This window comes from Amphiprion ocellaris, chromosome 18 (genome assembly GCF_022539595.1).
Source record: "Amphiprion ocellaris isolate individual 3 ecotype Okinawa chromosome 18, ASM2253959v1, whole genome shotgun sequence".
Lineage (NCBI taxonomy): Eukaryota > Metazoa > Chordata > Actinopteri > Pomacentridae > Amphiprion > Amphiprion ocellaris.
The window spans coordinates 30748210-30767278 of record NC_072783.1 but is presented as its reverse complement, the minus strand read 5'-3'; the positions used below and the strand labels follow the sequence as shown (position 1 = coordinate 30767278).

At 38.0% G+C, this 19069-nt stretch overlaps 3 protein-coding genes across 5 annotated transcripts in view; 2 read left to right on the top strand and 1 right to left on the bottom strand.

Moving 5' to 3' along the window:
* fbxl15 (F-box and leucine-rich repeat protein 15) overlaps positions 1 to 10466 on the bottom strand; it is a 54625-nt gene extending 44159 nt beyond the window's left edge. The window contains exons 1-5 of one of the 3 annotated variants that reach the window (XR_008599443.1): positions 10302 to 10466; positions 9814 to 9973; positions 9201 to 9703; positions 8864 to 9090; positions 5728 to 5915 (exon numbers count right to left, since the gene is read on the bottom strand). Coding sequence is in view for 2 of the 3 variants with exons in the window: in XM_023269200.3 (XP_023124968.2) it covers positions 8901 to 9090; positions 9201 to 9703; positions 9814 to 9973; positions 10302 to 10327 (879 nt within the window). In the remaining variant the exon portion in view is untranslated. Of the gene's footprint in view, positions 1 to 5727; positions 5916 to 6828; positions 8673 to 8863; positions 9091 to 9200; positions 9704 to 9813; positions 9974 to 10301 lie in introns of those variants that run through there. The other 2 variants (XM_023269200.3, XM_023269208.3) reach the window with 2 other exon arrangements.
* gpx9 (glutathione peroxidase 9) lies at positions 10187 to 13446 on the top strand. Its single transcript, XM_035947732.2, has 6 exons — positions 10187 to 10293; positions 11530 to 11744; positions 11838 to 11931; positions 12702 to 12832; positions 12931 to 13061; positions 13147 to 13446. Exons 2-6 carry the CDS (start codon positions 11613 to 11615, stop codon positions 13202 to 13204), a joined length of 546 nt encoding a protein of 181 aa, XP_035803625.2. The 5' UTR covers positions 10187 to 10293; positions 11530 to 11612; the 3' UTR covers positions 13205 to 13446.
* Positions 13447 to 16112: 2666 nt separating this feature from the next.
* ndufb8 (NADH:ubiquinone oxidoreductase subunit B8) lies at positions 16113 to 19003 on the top strand. The gene is made up of 5 exons (XM_023269723.2): positions 16113 to 16282; positions 16540 to 16666; positions 16888 to 16987; positions 18043 to 18198; positions 18845 to 19003. The coding sequence occupies exons 1-5, from the start codon at positions 16150 to 16152 to the stop codon at positions 18935 to 18937; spliced, it is 609 nt and encodes a 202-aa protein (XP_023125491.1). The 5' UTR covers positions 16113 to 16149; the 3' UTR covers positions 18938 to 19003.
* Positions 19004 to 19069: the final 66 nt, after the last annotated feature.

Genomic DNA, 19069 nt, shown 5'->3' with positions numbered 1-19069 from the left:
ACTTCCCTCCCCTGCTCTACAGATGCTGGTTGGTTAATGAAGTAACAACAAATTGGGCCACGGACTAATTTGGAGTGGCGTTTCTTGGCCCCTCTTGGCCCATAGAGATGTGTTTCATTTTCTTTTATCAGTGATTCAGTCATGTGGATTTACGCATGGACGCCTCTGTCTCCCCTGATCGCTGTGCTAATGGAAACTTCGTTAATGTCATTAATCTGCGGGCCGAGACATGTGCTAAACACATATTTTGCTGTTTGTGCTCCATTTGTTAAATAATACTGAGAGCTTCCTTGATGTCAGAGTTTATAGAGAAGGAAGCAAAACTGGAAAAACGGGACAAAGAAGACGAGCATTGTGAGATATAGTGGAGATATTTAAGTTCAGGTGACATTAATCTAATTATGGCTTCCAGAATGTGCAAAATTAAACATGTAAGGAGAGCAGTGCAAGCCTCTAGACACTGCTCTGTGATTTTAAGTTGTCCTTCTTCATCTTAAATCAGATCTTTGTCCCTCTCCATAGTAAAAGATGAGACAGCCTCTAGCATCTTTCAGTGTCCACTAAGCATAACAAGATGTGATCTGTGATCATGCCACAATGCTGAACTCTGATCTCTGCTGCCTGGAGGACACAAGTTCAACACAGTTACTTACAATTTAGCAGCCCAGATTAGTCAGAGGGCAAAATGTTCCTGCCAGGACGAATCCCCATCATGCTTACTTCATATATGTTCTCCATTAGGTAAATCGGTGTGTTTATATTGCAGCCAAATTGAGCGTAGTTGCAAAATGTGGCCTCTGGGTGATAAGAATTGGGCAGCGCTCAAGACGTTAGGTGACAGAAAGCTCGAGGTCAGAGAAGAGGACTGGCAGGATGAAGGGTTTAGATGAAAGCAGAGGGATGCACTTGCTTTACAAGGACTAACAGAACTATCACATGTTAAGCCTATGAAGTGAATAATCTGATTTCCGAAGAGATTACCTGATCAGGAAGTGCCAAAGCGACAGCTAAAGTACTTAAAGGTGCTTCACTGCGATTACGAGCCAGTTCCAGCTAGACAGAAATACACTGCAGTGATTCCCACACAGAAAGTACATCTGAAATCATCATGAAAATAGGATTTCATACACATAAGGAGGATCGGTTTACTTTTTTGCAGCCGTTGCTGTATTTGGCTCACAGTAGAGGAGTATTCCATCATGACACACAATTTACAAACCACACAGACCATATAGAACAAAGTAAAAACAGAGTAAAAACCACAAAACCTAAAAAAAAAAAAAAAAAAAAAAAACAAATAAATAAATCACGGTTGCTTCAGCATCATCCTCGCAATGTTGCTACAACTTCTTATCTGGCTGCTGAACAAAGCTATTTTTTCTACATTTCAGGGCTATAAACATCCAGAAAGAAGAAGCTGAAACTCTCAGTGCAAAAGGTGCGAGTCATCCATAAAAAATGGCGCCAGCCGGCTGATGTAACCGTCTGGTGTACAGGGACGCTGGGTTAAGCTCTGACTCACTAATCAGTCTACTAGACCATTAACCAATTCGATTCAGGCAGGAAAAAAAAAGCACAATTAGGATTATTATGATGCCACATGGTGCAGTTGTGAGAAAACTACTTGGCAATCACACAGAGAAGTCAGAAATGATTGTGAAAAGTAATATTATGCTCAATTTTCTTAACTTTTAAATTACCAAAGAACAAAAAAAAAATATGAATGCTGCCAAAATGAGCATGTTTTGTAAAATCTATTCAAACGAGCACATGTGGGAAATGACAAGAGGCGTCAAATGTGTGTTTGAGCTTATCTAAAAGATGTGGGGATGCAGTAGGTGGAAAAGACTTGGAACCACTGCTACTGCTGTCAGTACTACATGTATTTGTGAGTTATATTGGCAAACATTAGCCAGTCATCCTAGAACAAAAGTTTGCAGCAAAGACATAGGAGTTGTCTACAATGCAACAGTTGCAAGGTGACAGACTACAATTCATGTTTTTTTCTCATAATCTGCTATCTTTGATTAATTATTTCTTTATTAAATAAGTCCTCCTAAGTTTTCAGGGGCCATTTTGTAGAACTATCAAAAAATGCTGAAGTATTCTGTTTATATTTGTAAAAAACAAGCAAATTTGCACATTTTAGAAGCTGCAAACTATGAATGTTTGACATTTTTGCTCAACAAATAATTTAAATGACTAATCGACTGTCAATATTTTTGTCATTTAATTTTCTGCTGATAAACTAACCAATTAATTTATTAGTAGATGAATGCTTCCAGCATTAAATGGAGGTATATAGAAAAACGGCAGTCAGAAAATAATGCCACAAAAAGACAGAATTAGCTAAATGAAAACTAATTTACAAAAAGAAGAGTGACAGATTCTCAAAATAAAAGGGGCTTTTCCCAAACAATAACTGGAGACTCCCTCCAGCCAAGCAGTGAGTCACACTGCCTGTGATACCCCATTCATTCAAAGAAAAGTACAAAAATGTCTTAATGAAGAGACAAACTATGTGAGTTCTAACTGACCATGTGCTTCCTGTCCGGTCTGCGGTTTGAAGCCCAGTAATTAGGAAGATGCTAATGGCTCTGACAGCTCTGAGTCTTTAGAAAGCTTCAAATGTCGCTTCAATTAGGCGGCACCCTGAATACGTCTTGTGTGGCATCGTCATTCACTCCACTCAGAGGCTGGAAATACAACTGTCTGGCCTAAATCTGCACATAATAGTCTGATTTTTTTATTAAAATCTCACATCCGTGACACACATATGAACCCTGAAGAGGCAGTCAGCTCATCAGCGTCCTCCACAAGTGCATCAAAACCTCTCCAAATTGAGCCACACAGATTCTAAACATACATGTTTATTCATGCTGATTTTAAAATCCAACATTATTTCCTGCTTGGTTGATCGACATTTTGATGGCCACGCTCACAAAGGCACTTTAATGTTGTCATTAGTTATGCTTCTCTGGTGGCCAAAAGATAGATCCTTAAGTCCCGGGATCCAATAAGGTTGTATATGAATGGCTGGAGGAGATAAACTACATCAAATAAATGAAAGAAAGACTCATTCACTGATGGAAGACGAAGGGGAAAGCCTGTTAATTAAAAATATGAAAATGAACAAAATCTCTGACACAGTTTTGGGCCCATCTGAACAGCTACAGTAATTCTCTCTTTACCTTATATGAACTTCATTTAATTAACAGGGAGGTGAAAAGTATCCTAAACCCATTTCTGATTATTTTTTCCTGAGCAGGATCTGGTTTTCACATGTGATGAAGATGAAAATAATATTTGTATTCATATAAATAACGAAAAAAAAATTGTGTAATTCCTACTTAGTTATTAAGTTGATTGACATTGTATGAAAATTGCTCAAAAGAATGATTTTTTTCCTCTTCGCTTTCCAAACTAAAACAAAAATGCTGTTATTTACAGCTTGCCTGAAGTAAATCTGACACTGAAGTCTGTTGATTGACTGGATGCTTTGTGACAGATGACAAATGGCAGTTAACCTGCACATAAAAGGTCAACACATATTTACATTTGTTAAAAACCTTTAGAAACAAATTAAAAATGAATTTTATTTTTTTTAGAGGTACAACTAATACAATTTTGTCAAATTTTCCTTACTTTGTTAACAGAATAATGCAATAACGATGAAATTTAAAGCACAGAAACAGTTACATTTGCATTTATGTGACATATTTAGCATTTTGTTCATTTGTTTTGTAAAGACACCAGTTAAAATATTAGTTTGACAAATCATTATTTTATTTATTGTCATGGTTTGCGAGTGCATGACCCTAACGCTAAACTTTTTTTTTGTTTTACTTCTTTGTTTTAGGTGACATATGTACTGATTTACTTGTTTTCAGTCAACAATTTTTTCTTCATTCTGTAGGCATGTATATATTAGGAAGGAGAAATGTGTTTGTATGTGGCAGCAAAGTGCTCTTCTTTTGTTTTGTAGTACTTTGTGCCCAGATATGTTAGCTGATTGTTCTGAGAACAGTCAGAACTCAGAATGAAGAAAGATTTGTCATTTGAATGCATTTTAAAACAATAGAATCAATCATAAATGTATAAAGTGGCTATGTAGGAGCCATATTTCTTGTTGTTCTTGTTTTTGTAATTGAGTGCACGTCATAACTCTCGCATAGCCACCATCCACAACCAGTAGGGCTAAGGACAGGACACAGCCACTACAGGCTAATTTGTGTGTTTACAGTAGCAAGCACTGCTACCAATCTGGACATGTCTGTTGTAAATGTATGGTTTCCTGTCATTCCAGTCAGTAACTTGCATCTTTTAAAATGAAATTCAGATTTCAAAGAAAAGAGAGCGAACAGATCTGAAAGAATGACTAATTTGTCTTCTCAGATTTCCTCTGACTTGAAACCAAACAGACAAAAAACTAAGACTGAGATTCGTGACTTTGATGAGAGCATGGCAGCTTCAATTGGCCTTTTTTAAACTTTCATCTTTGACAGGGCACAAGTGTAACTAATAAAATGAAAGACGGATGAATTCCACTTAGCTGCGTCAGTTTCGGGGTCCAGGTGTTGTGCATTTCTGGCTTCCTGTCACAAAGTGATGACTTCGAGACTGTTCTGACTTTTTGCATATTACAATAAAAATCAAACAGCTACAGCAAAAACACACAGGGCAAAAAGCCATTTTGTATTAGGAGTTTATGTCCCCCTCCAAAACAAAGATCATTGATTGAAATATCTGCAAAAAGCACATCTAATTTAAGATTTAAGTCAAATTTTATAAATCCAAGTTGAGGTGAAAATATTGCAGTGGTCAATTTTACCAGTTTATTAACCTGCTTTACTCATTCTGTGGCTGCTAACAACCTTTAACAGCAAGTTTGATCAAAATTTTAAAATCGAAAGAACAAAACTAAATTGGATCCACAACAGAGAGTTTAGATAAAATGATAATCAAAGTTTCTTAGTGGATATCTGAGTGGACCAGAGCCATCTTTTGTGCTATTAATTATACTAAAGTGTTTTCTACGAAGAGATATCATAATATCTACTTTGAAAAAGGCCCGTTTTCAGTCCTTGTTTCGTGAACCAGCTGCCACAGCACCCATAAATCAAACTCCTGAGCAGCATCTGTAAGTTACTCTGTCAGCGAGAACTCCTGAAAGCAGCCAGAGATTAAACTTAGATTTATTTTTTCTTTTAATATATTACACAGTGCCAGGAGCTAATGCTGCATAGTGAACAGAACGGACGGACTCCCATTGTTGTGCCTTGGTATAAAATGATCAGTTGCTATTGATCAATAATTTAGACAAGTGCCAGATTATTGACAGGAAGACAAAATATGTTGGGCCGGCTATGTTTGAGAAATCCCCGTGTACACTCAATCACTGGAACAGAAATTGCTCTATGGTATATAATATCGTAGCAATGTTTCTTTCCCCCCCTGCAGATCAATGCTAATTGAGGTCCTACATGATGAATGTGGTCTGAAACGTTTTTAACCCACTGACTGCTGAGCTGCGCCACTATTGAATGGTTTTATACTTATTATGGCAGAATGTGTGTGTTTTGTCTAATTCCTCATGATACAGGGACTTAAATCTTTTGCATTTTTGCATTCTGAGGAGGGAAAAGTGGTGAAAAACAATGCTGGGTTTGGTTAACTGTGTGCATCTACGGCATCCTGTGCAGCACGAATTGAAATTTCAGGACTTACCTTATAGCTAGTGACGCTGTGAAGCCTCCTCTGAGGGACGGCGGTACAATATGATGATCAGCACAGCCGACAGAAGGATGCTGGTCGATCCCTGAAGCCCCTAGAAGCACAACTCTCTCGGTGCACATTCAGCTCGTGGACAGCACGCAGCAGATGGGGTAAACCATGCCATCAAGTGGAAAATAGACCTGTTGTGTTGTCACAGAGACAAGTTACAATATAGTCTGCCAATTGGACCACCAGAGGAAACTGTAAGAAGGGCTTTTTAACAAGTAACAACAAGGGGGAAGTATGTATTCTTACTGTGCATTCACTGAATCAGATAGTTAACAACATCATGAAGCTTCTTTTCACAATCTGCTAAAGTAATAAAACATTAAACTCTTCTGCGAAATCTCAGATAAAGAGAGAGAACTGCTCATTTTCATTTACATATCAAGGCATATTTAACACTGTAGACCATCACATTCATTTGCTGTAGTTTAGAAGTGATGCTCTCCAGTAACAGCTAAACTGACTCATTGCTGCCACCTTGTGTCAGTTTAAATCATAGAGTGAAGAAAATGAAACGCTTTGACAGCATCCTCTTATCCTCGATAATCATAGGAATTAGAGGAACTGTGCTTTTTTTTATATCCAAGTGCTAAATAATGCTCATTTTCACTTATTAGGAAGCTGAACAGAAAATGCGGGTCGGGGTTGTTAATTTGAATGTTTTGACATCTGTCAAGAAATTCAAATTTGCCCCTTCATTTGCCTAAAGCCTTTGACTCAAGACTTATTTCTTGAGTCTGTTAGTTCCTCACACAACACCTACTTAAACCAAGTGACATCCAGTCAAAATCGAACCAGATTAGAGAAAGCTTTTTTCATAAACGTTAAGAAATCCTTAATTCTTCTCAGGAGTAGCAGGGCAGGAACTCTAACAACTTTAGCAGCACAGAAATCTCTGCACATTATAAATTTTCAAAAGAAGAGCGCTGGTATTAACTGGGTATTTTTTTTATAGATGAGGAAATCAGTAGGAGAGAAGTCGGACTGTGCATCCTTACACAAGAGTTGTCCTTTTGATGCAGTATAAAACTGACGAGTCATTTCTGGTGGTATTTTACACTTTAATGTTTCTTACATAACTCACATACTGAATTACAGGGCGACAGCATTTTCAACAGGTAATTTTTTTACAAAATTCCTTCTGGAGACTCGATGAGGGAAACAGTCTTATACTTATTTTAAACAAGGCTATGCATTAATTAACAGCGTGGTTTGAAGGGTTGCTTCACTCACATCACAAAACATTAATATTTGTCCACTTATCTCTGGGTACATCGAGCCATGCAAACAATCTCAGAGTTGTCACCGAGAAACTGCAGAAAAACAGTGAGGTCTATGGATGATCCTGAGGAACTAGGACACTGGTTGCAGTTGAAGTCTTTTTTTTTTCTTAGGAGGGTTTTAACTGAGTGAAATAACCCAGAAATGGCAGCCGTGATAGGAGCTGGGTGAATTTTCTAAATTATAAGTAAAGGTGCTTTTACTGTTTGAAGTCTCCTTTAGTGTAGAACATATTAGACCATCCTTCACAACAGAGATAATTCTGCCCCATAATTCCTTGCAGCGACAGACCATTCCAGGTCTTCACCAAGTTGTGAGGTGATTTTGAATCCTTTATGTGCATAGGTTTACAATCAGATCAGAATCTGTTATATATCTTTGATTAACCATGACAAAGGAGTCTGTCTTTCAAGGAAAACAGATGTGGGTCACTTTTATTCAGATAATTCACTACGATTGCAATGTAAGTCTGATATGTACAGCAGCTGATTTGTAGTCATTACCAATTATGTCTTGCATAAATCGTTTTCATACAATCACACTTAATTACTGGAATTCATGGTGATAAATATATGTGGACAGAAGGGTGAGTGTAAGCAACCACTGTCAACGTCACAACCATTTTAGATCACTTGAGATTTAAATTCCTTCTGTGATTTTAAGTCCATCCTTGGGAATGACGTAATATTTGTCATTGGATTGTTGTATCTTCATGAAAGATACGAACACATGACCCGCAGTATCGAAAATGTGCTTTAAATAGTCCATCTTCAGAACATTGTATTCTCACCACAGCAGATCCCAGTCAAAAACATCCGGCGTTGCAAAATTAAGTCCGATCCAATCCTCGCAGCACCATGGTTGTATTTCCCAAGTCCGTGCGAATTCTCCTGCTTTTCTTGACTTCATGACTTTTTCCATCAAGATCAAGGAAAAGCATTTCAGAAAAAGACAGGAGAACTTTTTTTCTAATCATTCGACCGCAACCACGGTTTCTGGAAGACACGTGGTCAGAACCACAAGCAAAACTGCATTCACCTTCATTGCTTGTAGGTGAGAGCAGAAGTCTAGATAGTAGTAAAGATAATAAAACAGATAAAACCAATGGCAGCACAAAAGTAATGGAAAGTGATAGAATATTTTGGTGCGCTTTGTATGAATAGACCCTTTAAGCTTGCACATACAGTACATGCAAAATAAAATGTTTAATTAAACTCAAACATTTTGAAATGTTTCCAAATGAAACATAATTGCTTTGTACTTTGTTTAAAAAAAAACAACAAAACAATACACTGTACTTTGGTTTGAATTGCTTTTCTGTAAAGCCACAATATTACAACATTAAATGATTAAGGAATAGTGCAGTGACATCTTTTGGACATGAGGCAGCAATTCTTAAAAGTACATGGCTTTCTTCAGTCATCTGCAAAACTAGACTCACTGTCAGTTCCATCTTAAATATGGATCATCACTCACTTCTAGTGAATTTTCTTTTTGTCCGAATTATTTTGCCACTGAAAAGCAGGTCTTTCTAAACTATCCTGACAGTTCTCATAACAACTCACATGTCCATGTGATGCAGCTGAAAGTGGCTGCTGTTATGAAGACACCTGGAAAAAAAGTTCAGCAAAAGTAGGTAAAAACTCATCGACGGCCCCTGCCATCATTTCTGTCAGTCTTATCCAAACAAGCTGGTGATAAATTCATCGTGATGAGTCCTGGCTATATTTGTTGACAGATTTCTACATAAATATGTCAGAAACTCATAAAGTACAGAATATATACTGCTCATAGTACCCACCTGTGTGCGCTTGTTGGACAGACAGATTGCCCCTTGGCTATATCTGGAGATTGATAAAGGGAGCAAACCCCAGTACATCCTGAAGAAGTACCAGTGCCCTCTGCAGAGGCGGTTCGACATCAATCACTACGTTGCGCTTCCGTAAAGGATCGAGGCTCGACTCTGTCACATTGTGACAGTGATTCACCTTCAGGGACTGCAACTTCGGGCAATACTCTGTAAGAGTCCTGTGAGCACAGCATGCAGAAGATCTTATGGATGGGTGAACAAGTGAGGTGGTGCATGTCAAAGTGTGACACAAACTCAGTTGGAATACACTTGAAATTAAGATATATACCTGATGGACTGGTTCCTGACCCGCAGGCAACCTGTCAGGTCCAGCTGCTCCAGGCCCCTGCAGTTCTTGGCCACCTCCTCCACTGACTCGTCTGTAACATTGGCATTGACTGCCAAAGATAAAGACTTCAACTGCAAACACTTCTTAGCCAGGTAGCAGATGGCGTCGTCCTTCAGCTGGCGGCAGGCGGTGAGGTCGATTGACTGCAGCCCCCCGCAGTGGTCAGCCAGGCTGCGCAGGGACAGGCTGTCCACCCATTCGCAGTGCGCCAGGCCGAGGTGCTGGAGGTGCATGCAGCTCAAGGACACGGCCACCATGGAGTGGCGGGTGAGCCAAGCACACCCGCTCATGTCTACTTTCTGCAGATGCTGGTTCTGGCCGATAACTGGCAGCAGCTCCTGGTCTGTCACCCAGTCTGAACAGTTCTGCAGGGACAGGTTCTGGAGAACTTTATTGTCCTTTAACATGGTGCAGAAAGCTTCCTTGGGAATGCATGGTCCAATCTGGAAATATCACAACAGAGCACATAGCAGGATTCCTCGAGAGCATGTAAAGCAGGTAAAAATCCCTCAATGTGTACATATGAAGGATTGAAAGTTTCATCAGTACTCACCGGGGACAGATCAAAAGTCCTGCAGTTGGCTAGGTACACCTGGATGAGGCTCTGGAACTGCTTGCTCACCCTCTGCAGGCTGACGAGGTGTTGAAGTGGCAAGTAGCACAAAATATGTGGAACAAGCACATCCTCCCAGGGCAGGTCCAACAGGCATCTGCTGAAATGCAAACCTTGTTACAGCTGAACTTTGACACTGGATGCCATGAATGCTAAAGCGCTTTAACAGAAACACAGTACAATGCTGACAAATGCTTTAGAAATGAATAATAATGACAGCAGTTCACATGAGCAGGAGACGCTGGTATTTCAGCCTTGCCACTGCAGTGTATAGCTGAGTCGAGGCTAGCTGCCATAAATAAATGGGACCAGCTTCATTTCAGCTTGTTGTTACTCGCAAGATATCGCTGCTAGCCAAGAAGCTAACCTGCCTGGGAAACCACTGCAGCTGCTTTTCACATACAAAACTCTCATTAAAAGGTACTTACGTTGGCATTTTAGCTTCTTCGTCCATTATGAGCCGGCTATGTTATACAGCGTTTTCAAAGACGTGTTGTTCTTTACATTGGTACCAAAATAACGTATTTTCCTTTAGCATCTTGCAAACCGTTTGAGGTGTAACCAAAACCGTAAGCCGCATTCAGGGACCGTCGGAAATGTATCCATTCGGGCGCGGGAGGAACCATAGACTGTATATACAGTCTATGGGACGAACATGAAATATCGCAAAAGCGATGCAAATTTATGGGAGGGGGAAGGCAGAAATTGGTAACACAAACTATAAACTCACAAGTTCTAATTGTTTCGATAAGGTAAAGTTATCTCTTAAAAGTCAAGTTGTTTTTATTAAATTCTATTGAAATAGAAAAAAATAGCACAGTTACGGTCTACAGGGCTTGTTTCCCAAATCAGTCAATATCTTCATATTTTCACTGAGTAAATCTGTTATAATTTGTTGCTGATATGCAAAATAATTCCTATTTACTCGGATTATTTAGGTCTCCGTTGAAAATAGACATTAGCATTTACGTGAGACAATTGAATGCAGTAGTTGTAATTTTCCGGGTTTACGTCAATGGCTATGTTCAAGGCAATTTATGCATTGATTTGCTATAAATGTTATTAAATAACTCTTTGAAATGGTTTATAGAGACCCCATATATTCTTAAAATCAAGGATTTGGCAGCATTGACTGGTTTCATACTGATTTGTTAAAATACTTTATTGACAAAACAATGTCAGCAGTATATCTATACACCACAATACTAGTTACAGAGCAACCTATGTGGAGTGCTTACCAGGAAAAAGAAAAAAATAGGTGTAATAATAAAAGTGTGTGCAGACTCTACTTACTTAAGACCACAAGATTAGACTATGGAGCAAAATAAGCAGTTATTATCTCATAAGTAGAAAACTGCTGTCACAAATGGATAAAAAGTGGGAGAAAACAATGCAAATATTGAATTTTACAGCTGATGTTTTTGTAACTGTCAGTTGTAAACGTGAAAGGATGCAGCCCAAAATGAATATCTTCTGCTGCAGACCCAAATTAGTTTATTTTGAGTATTTAATTTCTGAATTCTAATTAGCTGCAACCATTTTTACTTCAGCTATACACGTGTTGAACAATTGGCCATCCTGCTCGCTCACCTCTGCCCACAAGAACAATGAAGTCAGTCATGCTGAACAATTGCTGACCCATGAGTTATGTTTCAGTGAATGAGACGAGCCGACAGGATAGCTGAGTGAATACTCACTCTTGACTGACTGCAGTCCCATAAACAAGCCGCAGAACAAGCATGGCGAATAAATCTATCTATGATTTCTCTGCTGAGACCCTGGATGGACAGCCGGTTCCGCTCAGTAACTACAGGGGTAAAGTGCTTCTCATCGTCAATGTTGCCACCTTCTGAGGGTCAACAATAGAGGAGGTGATACTACAGCCAGACCACATTACCTCATAACTCATAACCTGTTGGGTCATTTTATTGAAGGGATTTGATTTTGTGTCCTCTTTTCTTCAGTACCACAGACTGAATGCACTGATGGAAATGTACGGTGACCTCAACTTCACCGTCTTAGGATTCTCCTGCAACCAGTTCGGTCTTCAGTCACCTGGTAGGTACAGAAGCACTTTACTGAAGTCACAGAATAATGTTGAGGCATTTGTGCATTTCCATTTTAAGCTATTTTATATTTATTTTCCAATTTTTCACAATAATAATATACCATTTACTCCAAAACATTTATGTGACAGTTATATTTTACTAGCTTCTTTTCAGATTTAGATTTTACATTTAAATAAAGAGATGATGAATCTATAAGATCCAATACATTGTTAAAATTAAACTCGTGCTTCTGAAGCGTATTAGATTGTGACACGTGAATAAAAACAGTGGGCTTCTTTTACAAGTGCCCATATTTAAGTAAATGTTATAGGCCCAGTATTTCACAACAAAGCAAAGATACAGCCCACAACAAATGGATACAGATAGTGCAGAAGATTGTTTTCTCTCATACTACATTATTCATCTCACAGTAATTGTATGTGCCGTTGTAGAACAACAACTGGAGTGAACTACAATATTGTTAAAACTAAATAAACCTCAAATAACTTCTATACCAACCAAAGTAAAATCTAAATATTCAGTCACAAGGGATAGTTTTTTATAGACTTACTTCTTTAAGTACAATTGATTACAATTAAACTACTACCACTTGCTGTCTTTTAAGAGAGATTTTACATGCATATTTTGGTACTTTTACTTAAATTAAGCAATCTGAACACTAAAACAATGCATTTATCTGATATACTTGACATGCTTTGGCATACTATTTTCATTATTAAAATACATTAACTATAATCTTTTTTAAATATATCTTTGTAGAGGTGAATCATGAAACCCTCAATATTCTGAAGTATGTGAGACCTGGTGGGGGATTTGTGCCAAAGTTTCCCGTCTTTGGCAAGGTTGAGGTGAATGGATTGAATGAAGACCCTCTTTTCACCTACCTAAAGGTATAGTTAGCTTTGCACAGTTTGAACTAAAAAGACGTTTTCCTGCCAGCACTGCAGCTGCAAAACCCAGACATGCTGTCATTTCTTGCTTGCTACAGGAAACACTGCCATTTGTGAACCCTGTTATAGGAGACATGAAAAAATTATTCTGGTCCCCGATAAAAGTGAACGACATTCGGTGGAATTTTGAGAAGTTTCTCATTACTGCAGATGGCATGCCCTTAAAAAGGTAAAATTATAAACAATAGACCTCAAGATAGTTTCATCTTTTCTTTAATTGTTACAATTGATCCAATATGCTCTCTTTGCTGCAGGTATGATCTTCACTGCCCCATCGAGAAAGTGGAGAAGGACATAACAGAAATTATCTGATGGACTTTCTTCAAGTTGTCACCAGTGGCAGAGTGACGATCCCCCAGTAAATGCAAATGTGCACCTGAGCTGGATCTGATGGAAAGAGGAACACGCCTCGGAGCTTCAGTGCATTCACTCTGAGAACAAGTTCCCTTCAGCCACTGGAGGAGTTTTCATCTCACTGTCACATTCATTTCTCTCCAATGTGATGGTATCTGCTACTCAAAAATAAATATAAATAAAACATATATAAGACGTTACTCAGGTGCTTGTGGTTCGTTTTGCTGTAACGGATGTTACTATACTGAATGGGTCAATTGGTAGTTACTAATCACTGGTGTAAGAAGTATTTGATTTTTTTACTTTCCCAAAAGTATCAGAATAATATTGTTGAAATACTCCATTACAAATGAAAGACCTTTGTTCAAAATGCTATCTCACTGATAGATAACATTCGAAATAACCTGAATGGATTGTTAATAGTGATACATCAGCATGCAAGCAGTATTTTACTGTTCTTGTTGGTTGAGGTGGAGCTGGTTTTATCTACTTCAGCTGACTCACTTAGTCCAGAGGTCACACGGGTCAGGGTAACAAGATAAATCTAAGTGGTCTTTAGATGAATACTGGGGGAGGTTAGAAGGGAAAATAAGGTTGTTAGGGAGTTTTCCTGAATTGTTCATTTCTTTGTGTAAAATTGGATCATTTGTGATGTCAGAAATTTGTAAAGGGAGAGGTTTATTTGGTTTTAATGCTAACAACACACATGTCCTTTGCCTTCTCACTGGAATGTGACAAGAAGCCAAAACTCCCAAGATTTTAACATGTTTTCACGTATATCATTTCAGTCTGTAAAACAACCAATAACTCCATTTGTCAGATGAATGTAGTAGAGTAAAAAGCACAACATTTAAGTGAACTGGAATACAAGTATTAACAGGAAATGGAAGTACTCAAGTAAAGTAAGGGTATCTTATACTGAACTTAAGTGCAGTACTTAATTAAAAATGCTTACATACTTTTAAATTTGTTTTTTACATTCATTTGACCACGTTTGCCATAAAAAAGAATCTCTCATAAAATATTCATGATATTCACTGTTTAGCAGCTAAGTTAGCCAGCTAGCTGACTTAACCGCTGTACACCTGTGTTAATTACGGTTGCAGCTGTTGTGTTTATTCGCAAGAGTTGCTCAACTTATATCTCTCTGCTGTGCGTTTTAGCCATACTTCCATGTTCCTACTTGTTCTTACTTTATGGTTAACTGACACCATTCAGCTGCATCGAATTTCAGCATCCACTGGTCTGAATTAAACCGCTCTTAACATTCCATAACATTACAGCTGTAGTGGATAGAAAAAAAAACAAATTAAAGTGAGGACCTTTTTTTACCGCTCTGAATTTCTATATTTCATTACCCGCCTGCTCTCTTCAACTGCTCAAGTGTAGTACAGTATATAAAGTGACATTAACAGTGTATAAACTAGCAGCCAGCCAGTGTATTTGTTTATTATTGCATGTATTAGATGGCACATGCCACTTATGGATCTATGACTGCACAAGCCATAAAATCCAAAAGGAGAGCCTATGATAAATAAGCTCAAATAAAAGAAATCCTAAATTTATGAAGGAAAAAAATCATTTAACACTCCAGATGCAGATTTTTAAATTTAAAATTAGGTAAAACAGCTTTAGACATTTTCGGGCTTGTTTTCGTCACTCATTGGAATCCTGGTTTAGCAAACTTTGCTAGTAAAAGGTTGGACCTCCTTTTGCCTTCAGAACTGCCTTAATTCTTTATTGCATACTTTCAATAAGGTGTTGGAAACGTTCCTTGGAGAGTTTGGTTCATATTGACACACAGTTGCTGCAGATTTGTTGGCTGCACATCCATAATGTGAATCTCTATTTCCACCACATCCCAAAGGTTCTATTGGATGGAGATCTGGTGACTGTGGAGGTCATTGGAGTACAGTGAAGTCATTGTCATGTTCAAGAAACCAGTTTGAGATGATTTGAGCTTTGTGACATGATGCATTATCCTGCTGGAAGTAGCCATCAGAAGATTTGTACACTGTGGTCATAAAGGGATGGACATGGTTAGTAACAATAACCAGGTAGACTGTGGAATTTAAATGATGTTCAATTGGTACTAAGGGGCCTAAAGTGTGCCAAGAAAATATCCCACACACCATTACACCACCACCACCAGCCTGAAGCATTGATATAAGGCAGGATGGATCCATGCTTTCATATTGTTTACACCAAATTCTGATCATCTGAATGTCCCAGCTGAAATCGAGACTCATCAGACCAGGCATGGTTTTTCCAATCTTCTATTGTCCAATTTGGGTGATTTGTAGACTCATTTGGATATATTTAAGTAAGATTCTACAATATTATTTATGACACAAATCTACCTAAATAATTAGAGCATTAATATTAAGCTAAGACCCGACAATAATATTGATTATGAACACTGACTTGACTAATTTAAATATTAAAATCAGTGGAATTCATTTTTGATACACCGCTGTACGTTCAAACTTGAGGCCTTTCATAGAAATCATTATAATTATTTTTAATATTAATATCAACATAATTTAATAGTGAATCCAAATTATTACTTATTCACAACAGGAATACAAATATTAATTTAAACGCTCTGACTCGAACCTGCCAGCCTTGTAATTTTTCCCATCAATCAGAAGCGGTTGCTAGGCAGAACAGATTCCGACGACCAATCGCCTCTTTTCTTAATGTGGGCTTGCGCAAGCGGAGAGGTCGGAGGTAGGAAAACATACTTTTAAAAGTCAACTTTATCATAAACATAATATTTATAATCACAAGTACACAGTTTTTTAAAAAATCAAATCCACGATTGTAAGTAAATGAACTTCCTCTTCCGTCCAGCAGGTGGCGGAAATTCATCAACAACTTCCTCCAAACTTCCTGAGACGCGCATGCGCAATACCACCTCTGTCAGACAGCAGCAGCCTGTAAACATGGCTGGTGTTGGTTTCAGACGGTGGGCCCAAGCCCTTTCAAAGGGCAAAGGGTCTGGCATTTCAGCCCTTTTGTCGGGAAGTAGAGCAGGTCAGTTGTTTGTTAATCTTTCGTCAAGCTCTGCAATGAATATCTGTAAAGATATATGTAGGAGCTTAAATTTTAAAGCCTCTACTAGATGTAACCTTGACATGCTAACGTTAGCTAAGGCTAACCTGATCGGCTACCGTTGTTCTGAATGAAGCAGGCGGACGGAATAACGTTGTTTCTTCGTTGTTGTAAATATCTGAACTTTGTGATTACGACTTTGTTTGTTCACGTATGCATTAACTGCTAATTTATTGCAGCCTCTAGTGCGTCTAAAGATAGTCTACCTGGTCCATACCCGAAGACTCCCGAGGAGAGAGCTGCTGCTGCAAAGAAGTACAACATGAGGGTAGAGGACTACGAACCACATCCCGACAACGGCGAGGGGTGAGCTTTATTTTTGAAAAGACTGCTATTCATTGTAGTTTAAACTGCACTTAATTGCTTTGCAGTGATCGGTTGTATTATAAACGAGGCATCTACCTCATTTTATCTCAGCCCGGAGATGCTGATAGGAATGTGCAGAGCTTTCATGTTTATCTTACGAAATGAACTCAGTATTTGTTCACTAAACAACCAGTGTGACAGACCATCGTGTGTTTTTGTAGCTATGGTGACTACCCAAAGCTGCCAGACAGATCTCAGCATGAGAGAGACCCTTGGTACCAATGGGACCATCCTGACCTGAGGAGGAACTGGGGAGAGCCGGTAAGATACTGATGATATTTATTACTATTATTATTTTGTTGTTGTTGTTTTCTGAATGAGTTGCAATTGAATTGTTGTTGGTATTGATGATTTCTACATTTGTAATAATAAATTGCAAAGCAAACGTACAGTAGTTGAGGTCTTTTAAAAATAACGTTGCTATTAGCATAATTTGTCCATTAAAAAGCACTACTAAGAAATTAAGGTTTTGCAACATATCTTCGTCACTATTACAAAAACCCTCATCATAAATAAATGCTCTTCTCCTGCATGCCTAGTTTTATTTCCCAAAAGTTTTTGGTGATCCAACCATCAGCAGTGTTGTCAGACTTTGTGCCTGTCTTCCTTATAATCCATTTTCACTCACTTCCCATGCAACCCACAATCATACATGTCATAGTCTATATACTGTAATTAATCACACCTTCAGTGTTACCAGTTACAAAATTCAAAACATCATTATGTGATTTTTTGATGCTCAAGCAAGTAGTCATTCACAATATTGTCCTCAAGGTCTCTGAACAAGTTGCGCATTTATCTTCCAATTTAGGCACAGTAGTCTTCGCAAAGCCAGTGTAATAGCCTTATAGACTTTAAAAATTCATCTGCATGTTGAAACTTATTCACCTAATTACAAAATTGACTTCGTCTTAACTCCTGTTTTTTAGCCCTCTTGGACTTAAAGTGAGAAACATTTTTGTAGAAATATGACACAGAAATAACGTTCTATAATTTCAAATCTAAAGATTGTATTTGCGTATATTTTTTTTAATCAACTGACTGGGTGCTCATTACAGCTTTGATGTTATTATTAATTTACATTATAACATAAAATCAAATCTTAGAAGTAAATCAGATAAGTTGTCTGTGTATACAGTGTTGTTGTCGATATTTAGATAGAGTTCAGTTTAGCTTGATATTACAGAGGTGCTGTTTTCTGCACAGAGGCAGTAGTTCTGTGTAGTCATTAGGTGGCATAAATATCAAAACAAAGAATTTTAGCAGTTTGAGATTGTCAGTTACAGTTAATCAGTGATCGTTCTGTCTATTTCTAGATACACTGGCATTTTGACATGTACATCCGGAACCGTGTGGATACATCTCCTAGTCCTGTGTCTTGGTCCACTATGTGCAAGCAACTGTTTGGCTTCATCGGCTTCATGTTGTTTATGTTCTACGTTGGGGAGAAATGCCCATCTTACCAACCTGTTGTAAGTACACACCAATGCTAGGATGTATATTTTTGTATTGTAAGCTAGTTTCGATAGGTTTACCTTGTAAAATTGTTACACTGAATGTGATTCAGTTTTATTTTACACAGTAAGTTAGCCATTACCTTTGGGTCACAGCGAGATATAGTACAAAATCCCAGGAGTGGAAAGAGTTAACATACTTTTTTCTTTTGTTTTTTGTCTGAGTCTGCTGGTTCCTTTCTCTTTTTTGGCCGTGTGTATTGGTTATAGAAACATACTGAACTGTGCCTTAGAGGTATCATCACAATACATGTCTGTATTCGTTAGCAGAGTTACTACTCAAAAGAGGTAGTACTTCAAGTTAGGGAAAAATGTTGTGACTATGACTCGATGTGTATATGAAACAAAATCAAGGACACTGGGTGCTGTGTTTATGCTTGCTTCTGTTTTTCAGTCATTCTGTTACTGTTAGTCCTGCAGTAATGTCAGCACAGTCTTTAATATGAATATCATCTCTGTGAAACTGTATATTAAATCAATAGTAAAAACTATATTATAGTATTACCTTCATTGCAATGTGACACCCATAGAAAAGATGCTTTTGATTATTTTCTTTATGTAATAACGTGCATGTTTTCATTAAAGCCTTTTTTCTCTGCTTCAGGCACCGAAGCAATATCCTTTCAACAACCTGTACTTGGAGAGAGGAGGAGATCCTGAAAAAGAACCAGAGGACGTCAAAAATTATGAAATCTAATGAGTCTGATTCTACTTGTGTACATATATTTCTGTCAAAAATAAAGACTTATGGTTACAGTTGAAATTGGAGTCTCTGTGGTGTTTGTATTTGGGAAGAATGCCAACTTTGTCAAATATGCTTTTTTACTTA

Coding starts and splice junctions, on each gene's coding strand:
- ndufb8 (XM_023269723.2), top strand. CDS start 16,150: ATGCGCAATACCACCTCTGTCAGACAGCAGCAGCCTGTAAACATGGCT. Junction 16,283..16,539: donor TTTGTCGGGAAGTAGAGCAG/GTCAGTTGTTTG, acceptor AATTTATTGCAG/CCTCTAGTGCGTCTAAAGAT. Junction 16,988..18,042: donor GGAGGAACTGGGGAGAGCCG/GTAAGATACTGA, acceptor GTCTATTTCTAG/ATACACTGGCATTTTGACAT.